At 43.7% G+C, this 18,043-nt stretch overlaps 2 protein-coding genes across 7 annotated transcripts in view; one reads left to right on the top strand and one right to left on the bottom strand.

Moving 5' to 3' along the window:
- ptprz1a (protein tyrosine phosphatase receptor type Z1a) overlaps positions 1-12,166 on the top strand; it is a 99,381-nt gene extending 87,215 nt beyond the window's left edge. Inside the window, exons 22-31 of one of the 2 annotated variants that reach the window (XM_030054424.1) lie at positions 252-415; positions 2,316-2,451; positions 2,777-2,923; positions 3,368-3,461; positions 4,130-4,203; positions 4,698-4,841; positions 6,448-6,600; positions 8,793-8,935; positions 9,551-9,686; positions 11,046-12,166. In XM_030054424.1, the coding sequence (XP_029910284.1) occupies positions 252-415; positions 2,316-2,451; positions 2,777-2,923; positions 3,368-3,461; positions 4,130-4,203; positions 4,698-4,841; positions 6,448-6,600; positions 8,793-8,935; positions 9,551-9,686; positions 11,046-11,189 (1,335 nt within the window). In that variant the 3' untranslated portion in view covers positions 11,190-12,166. Of the gene's footprint in view, positions 1-251; positions 416-2,315; positions 2,452-2,776; positions 2,924-3,367; positions 3,462-4,129; positions 4,204-4,697; positions 4,842-6,443; positions 6,601-8,792; positions 8,936-9,550; positions 9,687-11,045 lie in introns of both variants that reach the window. The other variant, XM_030054423.1, reaches the window with a different exon arrangement.
- Positions 12,167-14,357: 2,191 nt separating this feature from the next.
- Positions 14,358-18,043, bottom strand: part of aass (aminoadipate-semialdehyde synthase) — a 42,061-nt gene continuing 38,375 nt past the window's right edge. For 4 of the 5 annotated variants that reach the window (XM_030054432.1, XM_030054433.1, XM_030054431.1 and 1 more), the window contains one exon: positions 14,358-17,503. In XM_030054432.1, the coding sequence (XP_029910292.1) occupies positions 17,385-17,503 (119 nt within the window). In that variant the 3' untranslated portion in view covers positions 14,358-17,384. The remainder of the gene's footprint in view (positions 17,504-18,043) is intronic. The other variant, XM_030054434.1, reaches the window with a different exon arrangement.

Below are 18,043 nucleotides of genomic sequence, written 5' to 3'. Positions count from 1 at the left end.
GTTTCTACTGTCGAGGAGGTGAGGAGTTCATGTGTTCAGGTGTGGCCCAGTACTTTTGTCCATATATTGTAGCATCATCGCCTCCTCACACTATCAGTTAACCAGTGAGCCAATCAGCTGCAGACACATCCTCGGTCACTCCTGCCTCCCGGCCAATGAGCTTCCAGCTGTCGTCACAAACCACGGTGCATCACCTTCAGCCACAGACGCTTCCTGTTGCTCACTTCCTGTTTCCTCTCCTCCACCTGCAGGGCTCTCAGAAGGGGCGGAGCAACGAGCGGACCATCACCCAGTTCCACTACACCCAGTGGCCCGACATGGGCGTGCCTGAGTTCGCCCTGCCCCTGCTCACCTTCGTCCGCAAGTCGTCCAGAGCGCAGGTGGACAGCATGGGGCCCATGGTGGTGCACTGCAGGTACCGGCCTCACGTCAGGCCTCGTCACTGATCTATCATAAAAAAAAAAAAAAAAATTTAAAAAAACAAAAAAAAAACAATTACAGATCCATAATAAAATGTAATGAGACAAAGTCCAGAGTGACTCTTTGCTGTTTGCAGATCATATTGACCTCAGTGTTCTCACATCTAACAAATAAAAGTCACTCCAATATTGAAATGTGACTGAAAAGTGGCAGTGAGGTCCGGGGTCGTCTTCTTGCTGATCGATAAACAGATTTTATTCCTGGACGCTGAAATCCAGAGGCCGACATGTGAGAGAGAAAACACTTTAATCCAACATGTTATATCATCTTTAACAGGCAGCGGGGACAGTCGGCCTTGTTGAAGTACAATAAGGCTCAATAAAATGTTTTCATCCACTTCCCATTCACAAACGTGCCGTCGCCATGACGACGGCCTCTGCCGGGCAGAAAACTGGCGGTTCATTTGAGGATCTTGGAGACTCGTGAGATTTAATTGTTTCTGTGGTCGTCTACTTTATTACATACAGTACGCTTATTTTTCATATTTATGTTCCCGTTTCTTATAATTTAATTCTTCCCTTGAGAATCTGAGCAGCTGACCCAGTTTCCGCTCAGGGATCAATGAAGTTTTTCTCATTCTGATAACTTTCAATAATTAGTGGGCAAGCGGTCTGCTTGCACACTGACGTTATTCGTCTTTTTTATTTCTTTCATTAGCCCGTTTTTTCGGCGCGTAACTCGTCCCGCAGCTTTCGGTTTAGGCCCACACAATGAATTGGGAAAATGTGCGGCCTGATTGGGAGAGGTGTGCTATTACTTTTATAAGGAATCCGACTCACGGAATTCTCAAAATTCCAATTTTCCGGAAAATTTCGGCGCAGAACTTTTGACCTGCGTCCACGCACCAAATACGAAAAACGTGCGTCTTGTGGAGAAGAAGCGGAGCGTCGATTTTCAAGGCGATCCGACTTTGCGTTTTTCCGAAATTCCAGTTTGAAGTTGGAATTCCGGACGCAATACACACTAATGGAGTTTGCTAGAGTGAGTGACATCACGTCTAGAGTGGAGCAGCCCTGAAAAATCGTGTCAGACTTTGGTGTTTTACTCGCTCCCCCGGCCACAAGTTTCACTCCACATGCATAAATTCGGGTAAAGTAGTAGGAAAACTAGTTGTGCTTTGAAAAATGTAAAAACAAAAGCAAAGTAGCTTCAACTTTTTAAACGCTGACCCTTAACGAGGCAGGAGTGCCAGCTCTCTCCCCCATAGACTCCCATTATTTCTGGAACCCACCAGCTGGGGAGAGAAGGAGAAACACACACTTTTTGAACTCGCCGAATCTCAGGGATTTTTGGGAGTTTGAAAATAATTTTGATACAGTTTGAAAGCCCAAAGCGTTACCTTTCTCATGATACCTTTTATTTTCTGCTCGGAAACCGCGCGCCGCGGTTACTCTTCCAGCTTGCCCATGCAGTTTCCCCAGAAACTGCACAGTTCTAGTTTTATAATTATTTTATGTCTGTATTGTTTAGCCAGCGTCTTTGATAAACCAAACTCTACACAACAGCGCCATCTAGCACCAGCTGGACTAACTGCTAGTTAAAGTATTTTTCCTCTCCGATGGAAATCTGAAACATCAGAGCCGCTCTCTGCTCTTCACCCCCAAACACAACAACATCTCACTGTTTTCTGTTGAGCTCGTGGTTCTGAGCACGTTCCAGATGTTTCCTTTTCGTCCTTTCGACACTGAGCTCGTGACGTGACGCACAGGTGTTCTACCTGGACATTGTTCTACCTGGACGTTGTTCTACCTGGACGTTGTTGAGTCTGTATCACCTGTGCCTGACTCACCTGGCCTGTGTTTTCTGATTTCCCCGTGTGTGTCGCCTGTGTGCAGCGCCGGCGTGGGCCGGACGGGGACCTACATCGTGCTGGACAGCATGCTGAAGCAGATGAGGGACGAAGGCGCCGTCAACATCATGGGCTTCCTCAAACACATCCGCACGCAGAGGAACTACCTGGTCCAGACAGAGGTCAGAGGTCACCGCTCAGCACACAGCCTCACCTGCACCAGTGAACTAAACTCAACTAAACTCCACTACTTCATCATTTTCATCGGCTTCATCATTATGTGACTGATATTTTTTTAAATTAACATTTTTTTTAAATTTCACGTACCCCCTGCAGTACTCCAACGTACCACTAGGGGGAACACGTGCCCCCATTTGAAAACCAGTGAGCTGAGGCTGAGGCTGATCACTGTGTGCTGTGTGTGTGTCTGTGTGTGTGTGTGTGTGTGTCTCTCTCTGTGTGTGTGTGTGTGTGTGTGTGTGTGTGTGTGTGTGTGTGTGTGCGCAGGAGCAGTATGTTTTTATCCACGACGCCCTGGCCGAGGCGGTGGCGTGCAGGGAGACCGAGGTGGCGTCCGCTCAGCTGCACAAGTACGTGGACGAGCTGCTGACGCCCGGCGCCGGCGGCACGACTCACCTGGAGAGGCAGTTCCAGGTGAGGGGCCCTGCTGCAGCACGGAGGGGGTCAGCGTGGGGTCCGGGCCCCCCAGGGGCCCTGCAGGGTCCTCCAGGTGGCCTCAGCGCTAAGAGGAAGTTAAACACAAGAAACCTGATCCAGCATCCTGACTTTTAAATAGATCATTTTAATCTTTACAAAAACACCTTTCTTATTTTGTTATCTTAAAATGTTGTTGCCAATTTTTTGTTTTGTTTTGGGGTTTTTTCAGTCATAATCTGTTTCCTAATTTCTCGCAAATTTTCAGGGCCCGTTTTTCTAATTTTTAAATTTGTTTTTGAGAGGATTTGCTAGGGGGAAAAAAGGTGATTAGCAAAATTGAAAAAAAAAAAAAAAATCAGAATTCAAAAACTGAGCAGTGTTGAAGAATTAAGCCTGCGGGATATGAAAAGTTTGAAACGAACGTCCTGCTTGTCTCCTCAGCTGGTCCTGCAGTCCAGCGCCAAGCAGAGCGACTTCTCTGCAGTTCTGAGAGACGGAAACCACAGCAAGAACAGGAGCGCCGCCCTGCTGCCTGGTGAGGAACTGCAGCAAACATTTCACCGCTCAGCTGCTTTTATTTGGCCCTTCAGCTTAAAGCATCATCCCAGTTCCTCTGCATGTTGAGAGGTTCCTCTCCAGAACGTTCCTCTGCTCTCCTCCCAGAGCGAGCAGTGGGCTTTCAGAGCTGCCACATCACTCCTCCTCCCTTTCCTCCATTCATTCCACTCCGATATGAACATGAACTTTCAGAGCCTTCACACTTTCTTCACTCCAGTTTTCCATCAGCCCAATAAAGTCCTCCACATGAGTTTTCCTAAAAGCAGCAGCACTGTTGGCTTTTCAGGACTTTTTCACACTGAAACGCTCCCTCCTGCTCCTCCTCCTCCTCCTCCTCCTCCTCCTCCTCCTCCGCCAGGGAAAATAGTCCCGTTTTGCTTTCCACAGCCAATCATCAGCTGTGTGGTTTCTGAATGTTGAGGACTTTGTTCTCCGCACAAGCAGAACATTATTAGGCGGCTGCTTCAACCACAAACTCACATTTTCATTCTGTGCTGTTAAATCTTAATGTAGGAAATGGGTCAAACATTAAAAATCACTGCTTTGGTCTTTCTAAACACCTGAGACGCTGAGGAAACCTGTGAGCTCAGATACACTGACGCTTCAATGTCCACTTTTCTGAGAATCTCTCGTGTCTCTCTGCAGTCGAGAGGTCGCGAGTGCGTCTGACGGTGGCGGCGGGGGACACGTCGGACTACATCAACGCATCGTACATCACAGTAAGAACAAACACAACCTCGATTTTAGTGACGTTCCCCTTTGGTTCTCGAGTCCTGCGGTGCCTGCAGGATGTCACTTTGTCGTTTCAGTTTTTATTTTAAAGAATCTGTCATTTCTTTACACAGTCAGAGTTGTTTTGTTTCTTCACTTCAGTTCAGGACGTCATTTAAATCAAATAAATATTAAATAAATAAAATAAATTTGTCAGTTCCAGTTTCACACTGAAACGAACAAATCATGCAGCGTCATGTTATTTGGCTCGGCAGCTTTTAGTTTTTTCCTTCCGTCGCTCACCTTGCTGCAGAGTCTCAGGTGGGATCTGACCCCAGGCCTCCGGGTCCACATGAGACTCAAACCCTGTGCGCTCAAATTACAGTAAAGAACTCAATTAAGGAGGAATGTGTAGTAAAATCAATTGTGTGTCCAGTGCTGCCCCCTGCTGGACGGCAGGACGTCCTGCCCGCTAACACCTGGTTCTGTCTGGTTTCTGCAGGGCTACCGGCACAGTAGCGAGTTCATCATTACCCAGAATCCTTTGCCCAACACCATAAAGGACTTCTGGAGGATGATATGGGACCACAACGCCCAGGTCATCGTGTCCCTGTGCGGGACGTCCGGAGCAGAGGGAACGTGCCGGGTTGGTGCTGTTTCTTTGTGTTTGCAGTTGTGAGACCTGAACTACAGAAGGTCAGTTCAAACTAAACAGACAATAGAGGAGTCATGAGGAAGAGTTGGCAATAAGACTCGTGATGTTTTGTGCAGCGATGTTGTATCGATACTCAGATGCCAAGTATTAATCCTGCGTCGTCAAGAATCGATGCGACACTCATGAGGTTTTTATGACAGAGCTGGTGGGTCTGTCCCGTTTTGCCGCATTAAAAATGATTAAAGTCAGATGAGCAGAATTTGCCTCGACCCCCCACAGAGGTGCAGGAAACGTCCCTCACAGATTTTGGTCCATACTGACTCCCCAGTCTGGCCTCTGGCATCAACACGGCGTTTTGAACCAGAGAACCGGCGCTCGCTGGCTGTTCTCTCTCCTCCGGCCCGACAGATCAGCAGCCTCTGAAACACTCAGACCAACAAACGCCCCGTTCAGAGTCACTTAACCTTCCTGTTATGTTCACATTTTTGAACATATTTTATGTTTGTTTGAAGTTTAAACATCCACAAAATTATTATAACTAAAATTGTTATCAAAGTTTATGTGTCAGGTACTCTGTTTCTTTGTTGACGACCTAAATAGCCCTTTAAATAAAACATAACTCCCCCCCACCCCTACTTATACATCCAGTATTCCTATTTGGAATACTGGATTGGAAAAATATTCAAATCACCATAAAATCTCACTGATTGATCTAAAATTGGAAAGAAATATTAATTTTTGGTGTTTTAATGGCTTTATATTATTTCTAAGTAACGATTTTTGTTATTTATAACCAATGCGTTACAAAGTGTGTACAGGACATTGAAAACATATCATCATGTCAATTTCATATTTACCCGGTAGTGCCCATTACATTAGCAACACTCATTAAATATGAAGCAAAAAAAAAAATGATGTTAATCATTTATTTAGAGACGTTAAACATTGGCTGGGGTCTAATTGACCCTGAACATAACAGGAGGGTTAAATCCCCTCTCCTCCCGTCCTGATGCTCAGTGTGAACTTCAGGTCCACAGGCTTACAGGCACTGAGCTGCTGCCATGTGATTGGCTGATTAGATATTTGTGTTAACGAGCAGCTGAACAGGTACATATCGGACAGGTACATATTGCGATACTCCCACCCCTTTCAGGATGTCCCAGTTGCCTCAGCCTGAGGTGGGTCAGGATCCGAAAACACAACTGGCTTTAAGTCTCAAATTATTTACATGTGATTGATGTTCAGCATTATGAGATTAAAACATAATGTTGAAATAACGCCTTGCATAATGTAGTGTAATGTAAAATTTAGTGTACAAAGTTAAGCGTCACCTGAGGGTCTGTTGATACTAAATTCTTTACACTGGACAGGCTCACATGAAGTAAATCTACTCAGCTGATACAAAGATGGACAGTTATGAAAAAGTGTGAACTAATCCATGCCTCATTTCACCGGGGACCCCGGGGAGCCCAGCAGGGACCCCTGGGTGTCCCCAGACCCCACTCTGAGCACCACACAGGACTGTGGCCCTTAGTTTCTGTGTATGAAGCCGCCGTGACCTTTGACCTGCGGACTGAGGCTGTGTGTGCTGTTTCAGGCGGACGAGACGGACTCCTGCGTCTTCTGGCCCCGGAGAGGAGAGTCCCTGAGCTGCGAGGCGTTCACTGTCACCCAGCGCTGTGAGACGCACCTGTGCCTGGCCAACGAGGAGATGCTGGTGGTCCAGGACTACGTGCTGCAGGCCACACAGGTGAGGAACACCTGAGGACAGAGCTGCATCCAAAACACTGTATCAGAAATTACAGTACAAATATTAAATATTCTGATATTCAGAGGTGGAGGGAACTAATTACTTTGGTGAGATGAATTATGGGATCAGAATAAATCATTTTTCTACGTAATCTGTTTTTTTTTTTTTTTTTTCAAGACTTTCTCTCATTTTTTCTTTTCTGCGTGAAACACTGAGCAGCTTTCCGCCTCTGAGCGTCTCTGATGAAGCGCTTCTTTCCTTGTTTACTGTGTTGTTGCTGATGTTTACTGTGTTGTTGTTGATGTTTACTGTGTTGTTGTTGATGTTTACTGCGTTGTTGCTGATGTTTACTGTGTTGTTGTTGATGTTTACTGTGTTTGTCTGATGTTTACTGCGTTGTTGCTGATGTTTACTGCGTTGTTGTTGATGTTTACTGCGTTGTTGTTGATGTTTACTGCGTTGTTGCTGATGTTTACTGTGTTGTTGCTGGTGTTTACTGTGTTGTTGCTGATGTTTACTGTGTTGTTGCTGATGTTTACTGTGTTTGTCTGATGTTTATTGTGTTGTTGTTGATGTTTACTGTGTTTGTCTGATGTTTACTGTGTTTGTCTGATGTTTACTGCGTTGCTGTTGATGTTTACTGTGTTTGTCTGATGTTTACTGTGTTGTTGATGTTTACTGTGTTTGTCTGATGTTTACTGTGTTGTTGTTGATGTTTACTGTGTTGTTGCTGATGTTTACTGTGTTTGTCTGATGTTTACTGTGTTGTTGCTGATGTTTACTGTGTTGTTGTTGATGTTTACTGTGTTGTTGCTGATGTTTACTGTGTTTGTCTGATGTTTACTGTGTTTGTCTGATGTTTACTGCGTTGTTGTTGATGTTTTCTGTGTTTGTCTGATGTTTACTGCGTTGTTGCTGATGTTTACTGTGTTGTTGCTGATGTTTACTGTTTGTCTGATGTTTACTGTGTTTGTCTGATGTTTACTGCGTTGTTGTTGATGTTTTCTGTGTTTGTCTGATGTTTACTGCGTTGTTGCTGATGTTTACTGTGTTTGTCTGATGTTTACTGTGTTGTTGCTGATGTTTACTGTTTGTCTGATGTTTACTGTGTTGTTGTTGATGTTTACTGTGTTTGTCTGATGTTTACTGTGTTGTTGTTGATGTTTACTGTGTTTGTCTGATGTTTACTGTGTTGTTGCTGATGTTTACTGTGTTGTTGTTGATGTTTACTGTGTTTGTCTGATGTTTACTGTGTTGTTGCTGATGTTTACTGTGTTGTTGCTGATGTTTACTGTGTTGTTGTTGATGTTTACTGTGTTTGTCTGATGTTTACTGTGTTTGTCTGATGTTTACTGTGTTTGTCTGATGTTTACTGCGTTGTTGCTGATGTTTACTGTGTTGTTGTTGATATTTACTGTGTTGTTGTTAATGTTTACTGCATTGTTGTTGATGTTTACTGTGTTGTTGTTGATGTTTACTGTGTTTGTCTGATGTTTACTGTGTTGTTGTTGATGTTTACTGCGTTGTTGTTGATGTTTACTGTGTTGTTGTTGATGTTTACTGTGTTTGTCTGATGTTTACTGTGTTTGTCTGATGTTTACTGTGTTTGTCTGATGTTTACTGTGTTTGTCTGATGTTTACTGCGTTGTTGTTGATGTTTACTGTGTTTGTCTGATGTTTACTGTGTTTGTCTGATGTTTACTGCGTTGTTGTTGAGGTTTACTGTGTTGTTGCTGATGTTTACTGTGTTGTTGTTGATGTTTACTGTGTTTGTCTGATGTTTACTGTGTTTGTCTGATGTTTACTGTGTTGTTGTTGATGTTTACTGTGTTTGTCTGATGTTTACTGTGTTGTTGTTGATGTTTACTGTGTTTGTCTGATGTTTACTGCGTTGTTGTTGAGGTTTACTGTGTTTGTCTGATGTTTACTGCGTTGTTGTTGATGTTTACTGTGTTTGTCTGATGTTTACTGCGTTGTTGCTGATGTTTACTGTGTTTGTCTGATGTTTACTGTGTTGTTGCTGATGTTTACTGTGTTTGTCTGATGTTTACTGTGTTGTTGCTGTTGTTTACTGTGTTGTTGTTGATGTTTACTGTGTTTGTCTGATGTTTACTGTGTTGTTGCTGATGTTTACTGTGTTGTTGCTGATGTTTACTGCGTTGTTGCTGATGTTTACTGCGTCATCTCCGCAGGACGACTTCGTCCTGGAGGTGAAGCACTTCCGCGCCCCCCGCTGGCCGAACCCCGACAGTCCCATCAGCAACAGCCTGGAGCTGCCGGGCCTGGTGACGCAGGAGAGCCGCAGCAAGGAGGGACCGACCGTCGTCCACGACGAGTGAGGCCTCCTCTGATTGGTCCACAGTTTATCAGACATTCATCTGATGCTCGAACACCAAGAAAAACTGTAGGAGCTGATGAGTGACCAGCCTGAGCTGCAGGGCAGAACAGCATTAGACACACACACACACACACACACACACACACACACACACACATTTCTGCTGGGACTGGAATGAAGTCAGTTCTGAGGAACAGTTCTCACAACTCTGAGAGTAAAATCAGAATCTTGACTTTATTCTCATGGTTTTTGTCACAGCTTTGAACCTGCTGAAGGGTTTATTAAAACATGAGGGCAGCATAAAGTAAATAACAGTTATAACCAAATAATAAATAAGAATAAACAACCAAAAAGACTATGAAAATAATGGATATATAATGATGCAATGAAATAATCAGAAAAAAAATCAAAGAAGTCAAATAATCAGTGCCAGTTCGCTTTCTCTGTGAGCCTCATCGAGGCCAAGTTGCTCGCTCTGGCATTCACATGTGAACTGAATAAATATTCTTTAATATTTAAGAAAATCAGTGACGGCGTCTCTCCTGGAGCTGAGGGAGCCGTCAGCTGTTCAGAGGCGTGTTGGTTTTATGTTTTTGTGTTGCTGTTTTCTAGCGTGGGCGGAGTCACGGCGGGGACGTTCTGCGCTCTGACGTCTCTGACGCAGCAGCTGGAGGCCGAGGGCTCGCTCGACGTCTTCCAGGTGGCCACCATGACCAACCTGATGAGGCCCGCCGTCTTCACCGACATCGTAAGAGTCGCCGCCGCTCACCGGCTCAGCACAGACTGAGCTTCTTACGCGACACCTACAGCTAATACCAATGGGAAAATCTCTAATTTAAAAAAAAATCCCTGGAGAGAATAAGACACAAGTGGCAAATGCAAATTATACCTCAAAGTGTTGAGCGGCTCCTGCAGGTCGGCCAGGAGCCAAACAAATCCTGTGTTCGTTCCTGCAGTCTTAAAGAAACATTAACATGTTTTTGGTTTAATTACAATACAGTATCTTATCGATTCTCTGAACAATGATCCAATATTTGCTGATATCACAAAGTCAGCCACGATATGATTTCAGTTTGATTTAATTCAGGTGTCGTCGATCGGTGTCGATATGATGTGATGACCAGCCGAGGCGTCATGTGTCCTGCATCTGTTCGTAAATCAGCGCCAAAGACGCATTTTTATTCTTCGGCCCACAAACTTTTTAATTTGTTGTCATGTCTGTGACTGTGTGTGTGTCCTTTGTGGTTTATTGTTGTAGATTTATTGATAAATCTGTATTTAATGTCCTCAGTGGAGCAGCTTTGGCCAGTTTGAGCCGTGTGTCCGTGTGCTCTATACATAACCTTTAATGACTGTCTTACTTGTTATACACTCCTGATCAAAATCTGAAGACCAGTGGAGAAATTGCAAGAATTTACATTTTGCACTGTTGGATCTTAAGAAGGTTCTCCTGATCTAAATCCAACTGAGAACATTTGGGGTTGGATGGCAAGGGAAGTTTACAGAAATGGACACCAGTTCCAGACAGTGCCCTCCATGAAGCTTCTTCACCACTTGGAGCAACATTCCCACTAGCCTCCTGGAAACACGAGCATCAAGCATGCCAAAACGAATTTTTGAGGTGATTAACAAGATCAGGAGGTCATGACAGTGTGGATCCCTGACAGAAAATGACACTGAATCCACATTTTTGCCAAGATTTGGGCTTTTAAAGGCCGTGGTCTTAAACTTTTGATCAGCTGATGAACAGCCTATTTCAGTTTAATGGTTGTTTGCAATAAATTGCTTACTCATTTTTTTTTTTTTTTCTGTCCCATTTTTTGTCCCACTCCCATTTCTTCTTTTTGCATTTTGAAGCTCTACTTAGAACCTTCTTAAGATCCAACAGTGCAAAATGTAAATTCTTGCAATTTCTCAACTGGTCTTAAGATTTTGATCAGGAGTGTACATGAACACGTTCAGTGTCTTGTGCTGAATCTGACCATGACCTCTGCAGGCCTGTCCAGTGTCTCAAGGTCCCAGCAGATCCCAGCAGATCACGTCTGCTCTGGGATCAGTTCCTCAGGTTGGTGTCTGACTGTCCCGTCTGTCTCCGTCCGTCCTGCAGGATCAGTTCCAGTTCCTGTACAAAGCCATGCTGAGTCTCGTCGGGACTCAGGAGGACGAGAAGACGCTTCAGTCCTCCGACAACAACGGCACCATCGTGGTGGGAACCGCCAGCGCCGCCGAGAGCCTCGAGTCTCTGGTGTAGCCGCCAAAAAAAAACGAACCCCCGACCAGCTCCCGGGACCTCCACCTGACCGCCTTCCTGCTCCACGACGGCGCCTCGCCTCCAGGCGCTCCTCGGCTGGACTCCTGCCGGCTTCACGCCCACGCAAACACAAATCAGATCCTCCTTATTTTTCGGAGACGTTTTTCAAGGTGCCGCCCGGTCGCCGCCGCAGGGAGAGGCGACCCCGAGCTTCCCGACGGTGGCGGCGGCGTCCGAGCGTCGCGGTCTGAGGCCGGCGAGCTCGGCGGACGCTGCATTAATGTTGTAATGTGTGCCTTTTTGTATTTTTCATCCTGTACTTCTAACAAGTTTGATAAGACTGTAGACTAACTCTCCAACGATTTTAATGTTGTACTGCCACCCTGAGGTCTCTGCTCCACTAACAACCTTTTCCTAAAACCTTTGTATTTATTGGCCAAAAAGCCAAAATGAGAAAAAGGGAACTTTTTACATGAAATGACATATTTTGTTAGCTTGTCTTTTGTAGAGCTCGTGCACTGAACTCCTTCCTGTAAATACCACCGCGACGGTAGCAGCAGCTATTGAAGTCAAATATGAATAAGGGCCTGGAATAATAATAATAATCTAATGTAAATAATATTATAGTAATCAACTTGATGGACCAAATTTCTATTTATACTTCTAGATTTTTATATTTTACCATTTTTAGTGCATTCAAATGTATGGTTTAATTCTAATTGCTTAGTTGGGAAAAAAAAAATGTTAAGGTTTTTTTATTCTGGATTTTGTAACAGACTAAATGTGATGCATGGGGTACTGACATCTGTTTTTTTTTTTTGTTTGTTTGTTTGTTTGTTTTTTGTTTTTTTGTTTTTAGCTGGACATGAAACACTGCTGGATTATTAGCTAGGGGATTAAATAAGTGAAACAAACCAAGGACAGAGGCTTTTGGAGTGGTTTGTGACTTTGTGTGCAGACGTCTTTATGGTTTGTTTGGAGTCCCTTCATTTTTCAAGAAAATTTAATAACCAGCAATTTTATATATATGTTTTTTTGTTGTTGTTGTTGTTGTTGTTTTTTTCACAAAACACTGTGTAGCTGCCTCCGCGTCTGTTTCTGGCTCTTTCTCGGGTAAAAAAGGGGAAAAAGTGGCTGCTGGCTTTCATCCAGTCGCTGAAAGGAAACCTCACATTTACAAGCTCACCTCACTAAACACTGTGAGTTTTAGATCAGCAAAGAAAGAAAAAATTATTTAGGGATTTTACTTTACTTTTTAATTCTTTAATAACTTTTTTCCCCATTAAATTCACTTGATTTCTGTCCAAGATGTGGGAAAAAGGCTAAAGTCTGACAGTATAAATTAACCAGAAATGCCCTGAAAAGTAGCAAGACATGAGTAAGAAGTTAGATAATTATTACTGGTAATTGTTTTTGTTTTGTTTTTTGTTTTTTTTGTTTAATTTATTATTATTGTCATTTTATTTATTTATTTATTTTTGCTAATTTGCTGGTTGCTTTTTTCCCGTTTTTTTTTTTTTTTTTTTAACAAGTGAAGCTGCTCAGTTCGAGGCGAGGTTAAACCAGAAAGAACAAAATGTTAAAATCATCCCTCAAACATTTGAACAGTTTCTAATTAAATGACAGTGAAAATAAATGAGTCCTCGTTTCCCTGAGGGCCCCCTAGAGGACCCTCAGGACCCCCGCGGGGTCCCCGGGCCCCACTTTGAAAGCCCCTGCTGCAGAGGTCAAAGGTCAGCGCTCGCAGATACAACAGAGGAGCAAATTCTCCTTCAAGCCGCAGAAAAAAAAAAAAAAAACACAAGCGAGAAGAAACTGAGAAGACATGAGGAGTCCCGTCTGGATTATCAGCCACGCTCTAATCCCTCTTCCCATTGATCCTCCACGCCCTAATCCAGACTAAGACTATAAGAAATGCGCCTTTTCAGGCTGGAAATAGGTCAAGTGTCCAGACGCAGCCTTGACCAGCCGCCGGCTCCACACCTTCATTTGCATTTTTGACTTTTCATAATTACAGGCACAGTTATCCTCGGCTTGGTGGCCTGGTTTGCATGGCTGCCTCCAAACACACACACACACACACACACACACACACAGGCTGATTGTCTTTCAGCAGCAGAACATGAAGACAAACAAAAATGAGCCGTATTTTCATGTTGAATGCACTTCACTTCCTCTCACTGACACTTTTCAAATTAAAACGTGCATCAGAAACTTTTGCTGACGTCACAGAAAGAAGCTCCTCCCGCCTCCGTCAGCGAGCTCCAGTTTCCCTGCCAGACACCGAGACAATAATAACATCGACTTATTACATAAGTCCTAACAGCCAGAGGCACAGCGTGTGAACAGGAAGGGCAGGCCGAGCCGATAGGGGCCCCGAGACTGAAATACGCCGGTTGGAAGGGCCCCTGGGAATTTTTGCTTAGGGCCCCAACAGACTCTACAATCGCCTGTTAACAGCTCACTGTCACACACATTATAACATTTTATATTCTATATTAACTGTTTTGTTGAGGATTACCTCATGATTTGTAAACCTTATTTATTTAAATTGTTTGTAAAAGTTCTCCAAACATTCCATACATACACAGATAAATACTAATAACTGGTTTGTGAACTGGTTTAAATATTATTTATTTGTCTATTATAAAGTTGTAAGTACTAATTCCAATAATTAGTTCATGACTTTGGCTGCAGGTGGTGATTCTGAGGTTCAAGTCGAGCGTTTAAATTAACAGTTTAATGAACTTTATTGATGCACGAATAAACAAAGTATTACAAACATCAGCTGCAACTGATTATTATAGTCAGTTGGGGCAACATCATAAAAACCAGCCAAATAATGTTTGTAGATGGTTTATAAAGTATTTATTAACCATGAACAATGTGTAAAAAAAAAAAAAAAAAAAAAAGTGCTCCACATATCCATGTCTGCAGATTTTTAACAAACGTTTTCTTAAAGCTTTACGAATCACTAGATAATCATTAACAGTGTATAAAATGCCATAAAGCGCGCACTAATAAACTGTTAGTAGTTTACTGTGTAATAAGTAAACAGAGTTAATTATTTCATCGTTTGCTAACTAAAAAATAACTCTTGAGTTTAATTAACTATCATCGTGTCGTGTCGTGTCGTGTCTCACACATCACACACACATCACACACACATCATCAAACAAAACGATTTCCTTTAATTCTCTTGATGTACAAAAAGGTGAGTACAGGAAGAACAGCTGAGCAGAGGAAAACACAAAAAAAAAAAAAAAAAAAACAGCGGAGGAGGTGAAACGTCTCCATCAGACTCACAGCCTTTTCACCTTCAGCCGCTCCAGGAGGAAACACCACGTCAGAGCACACACACACACACACATGGAGCATCTAAAACACATACAGTATTACAGGTCAATGTGAAGTCTCTCATCTTTTTTTTTTTGGGGGGGGGGGGTTTAAAGCATGCAGCAAACCGTTCAGGAGAGCCGAAAAATCAAATAAATACGGCTGATAATAAATACGAATCAAATACCGCCTCCTGTCCACCGGGGGCAGCGCTGAGCACCTGGAACACATGGCAGTCACTGCGGCTAAATGCTATGAACTGATCGCTGCGTTTGAGTCCATAAAATTTTTTTTTTTTTTGTTCCTGAACGACCGCAGATTTCATTCGTCTGAGCTCAAAGAAACATGGATCTTCTTCCCCGGCGTCTCTCGGCTCGTTTTATCATTTATGGAGCAAATTTTCTAAAAATCTGCTGTTCGTTTGACTCTGTTTTGGTGCTCTGCGTCGCCCCCTGGAGGTTCACGATCACGGCGGTGGACTTTTTTGTACAGATGATCTCTGCCTGGACGTCAGCGCCGCCTCACGGTTCAGTTTCTGTTTCTGAAGTCGAAGCAGGCGGTTGGGATTTCCTTCTGACTGCAACCCAGAGTACAAGAAAAAACAGCTTTCAGAGTTTTTTTCTTGTAAATTTGGGACTTAATAATCTGAGAGTGAGAAGTTTTTTTCTTGGAGTATTAACCCCCACTCCTCTGGCTCCATATTTAGTTTTCTTTGCCCTAATATGCTGTCAAATTTAGCGTTCCTTGTTTAGAAATCTTCTTCAGACTCTGCTTTTATTCTGTTTTCTGAGTCCAGGCCACCGGTGTCTCACGTTTTCATGGTTCTTTTAGCTGGTCAGGCCGCCTGGATTTTAGAAAAGTGCAGTGTCAAATTACAGTTTTAATTTCCTGAAGTTATGAAGCTGTGTTTGAAAGCAGATCACTGACCTCTCGTGGTGTGAACCCAAACCGCGAGGCGAGGCTGAACGCAGACAAACGGAGCTGCTGATTGGTTTTTATTGTTCATCCTCCATCTGTTTTCAGACATTTTTTTCGGGTGAACAATAGAACTGGGTTCGTCTTGGTTAAGTGCTTCTGGGTTTTTTCCCCCCGACACAAATCAGAAATAGACACTTTTCAAGCTGATAAGAAAAAACTTCAAGTCAAAAATTGAAATACTTTTCAGATTCTGTGCTTCTTTCGTGACAGAGTGAGGCATCAGCTTCCTGAGGAGCTGCACCTCCTCCAGGTCCACAGGTCGCTTCGCTTCCAAAAACCTCAGGGTCAACATTCCCAGTGACATTAAAACTAAAATGAACTGATTGAAATCGCATTTTTCTGTTTTCGTTTCTGGTTTAAAACCTGAAAGCTGCTCTGAGTGTCGGCTGTGCGTCACCGTCGCTGGTAAAGTGCAAGAGAACCAGGTTCATAAAAACTCTGTGCATCTTTATTGTTCTTCACTTATTAACTTTTTTCATTTTTCTAGTGAAATAGAAGATATTTAAAAACGGAAAGAAAAAGCTCTCTTATATTTGTCTGTAGTTGATCCACAGTTTTCAGAGTAAAAGTCCTTCAAATCTCTGTGGATTCTGGAAGCAACCCTGTTAATGCGTTTTACATCTAATGCTTCAAACGTATAAACGTCATACCCTGCCTGTTTGATCGTACAGGAACTTTTGTTCTGTGCTGCTCGAAATTTTTTTTCAGTCAACCTTTCAAACTCTTCATCAACACCTTTTCAGATTGGCACTGGTGAGCGATCGAGCCTTTTCAGCATCACCTGTGACTAAACACCGGAAAAAATAAATGAAATGATCTGCCGGGTGGAAAATGAGCGGGAAACGTCGGGTTTGGTGGATCATCTGCCAAAGTGGCTGCTAACGTTTTGAACGATAGCATTTAAATTTGTTGGTTTTTGCCTGATTTACTCCTCCCGGCCACTGAAATCATGACTCTGGTCACTGATTACTGAACAGGATTCTGACTGGCAGCTTGTTGTGTTGCTCTACATATTTAAAAAAAAAAATAATAATAATAATGACAATAATGATAATCAGACACAAAACGGCGTTGGTCAGCCACAGATCTCCGAGCGGTCGTCTCCGTCCAGCTGAGGATCCGCTGAGGGCCGGTTTCCCAGCGAGGGGATTAAACCTGAAACTAAAGTAACAGCCTTTTGAACTGGAGTAAGTCCAGTTCACCTTCTGGGTCATGAACTGAAATATTCCTGGACTGATCTTCTGATCTGGATTGAAATGATCTGATATCCAAGTCAAAGTGTTGGACTTCAGATTCCAGACCTTGTCCAGGTTTTATGAGCCCAGCCAGATTTTACAATTAAAGTAATAATCCACAACACTTTTCCATCAATAAATGATCATTTTGATATCCTCAGATTCTGTAAAACAGTGATCTGGTTCATGAAAGCTTTATCGTCTGCTAATGTAAACCGTTACGGGGGTAGGGAGCTGTTTCCCTGGAAAACTCCTTCGTATGTGATGTGTGTGATATGTGTTATAAACTCATGTAGTGTGTTACAGCGCAGCGTCAGCGACTACACTGAGCGCAAAACACCAAAACAAAGATGCGTCTCACTGAACATCTGATGGATTCTCAGTCTGGACTCTGTGGTCCAGGCGTGACTGATCTGAAGTTAAAATGTGTCTCAGAAAGCCACCTGATGATTAGTTATTATTCTGGATTTAAGCCTAGTCCAGTTGTGATCTAATCCCCGCCTGGGAGACCGGCCCTGACCCGGTGAGAAGGCGGCTGGCAGCGTGAGGATGTGAGGGGTCGTGGTGTCGCGGCTTGGCAGTGAGCTTCCCGGCGGTGAGCTTCCCGGCGGTGAGCGTCCCGGCAGGCGGCGGGCGGCGGGCGGCTCTACTCCTGCAGCGTGCTCTTCGTCACGAACTGCAGGCCCTCGTCCTTCAGCCGCCTCAGCGCCGGGCCGTACACGTCTCTGGTCATGGGCACCACCAGGCCCTTGGTGCTGATCTCTCCTGCGGAGCGGAGGGTCACAGAGTTAACATCAGGAGGAGCTGAACCTCTGAAGAACCTTTTCCCTGAACCCCCCCCTCCCTCCGGGCCTGTCTGAGCCCCGGCTGCCTAGAGAACCTGTTTTCATTCATCTGGAGGTCAGAGGTCAAGGGACCCCGCTGGAAATGACCAGGCCAGTTTTTCCATTGCCAAAATTTTGCCAAACTTTGAAGCAATGTTCAGCCGCCGTGCAGAAAACCTTGCATGATACGCTTGGCACCAACTTTCACCAACAATCAATCGATTCGATGATTTAAAAAAAAAATGATTCAAAAAGAATTGTGAGGCTTAAGTGAATCCATTTTTTCTCACACCTGTTTTTAAACATGACATCACTGGAGAAGGAAGAAAATAATTAAGCAAAACAAATAAAACATATTAGAGTGTTAATGCTGAGTATATCTGGCCATTAAGTTTGAGTGTAATGTGCCTTTTTTAGGTTATAACTGACTCAACACGGCATTAACTTTCTGCTGCGCTGCCCTCTGGTGGCTGAAACTTTC

This window comes from Myripristis murdjan, chromosome 6 (assembly GCF_902150065.1).
Source record: "Myripristis murdjan chromosome 6, fMyrMur1.1, whole genome shotgun sequence".
In the NCBI taxonomy this organism is placed as follows: domain Eukaryota; kingdom Metazoa; phylum Chordata; class Actinopteri; order Holocentriformes; family Holocentridae; genus Myripristis; species Myripristis murdjan.
This window is presented reverse-complemented; position numbering and strand designations above follow the sequence as displayed.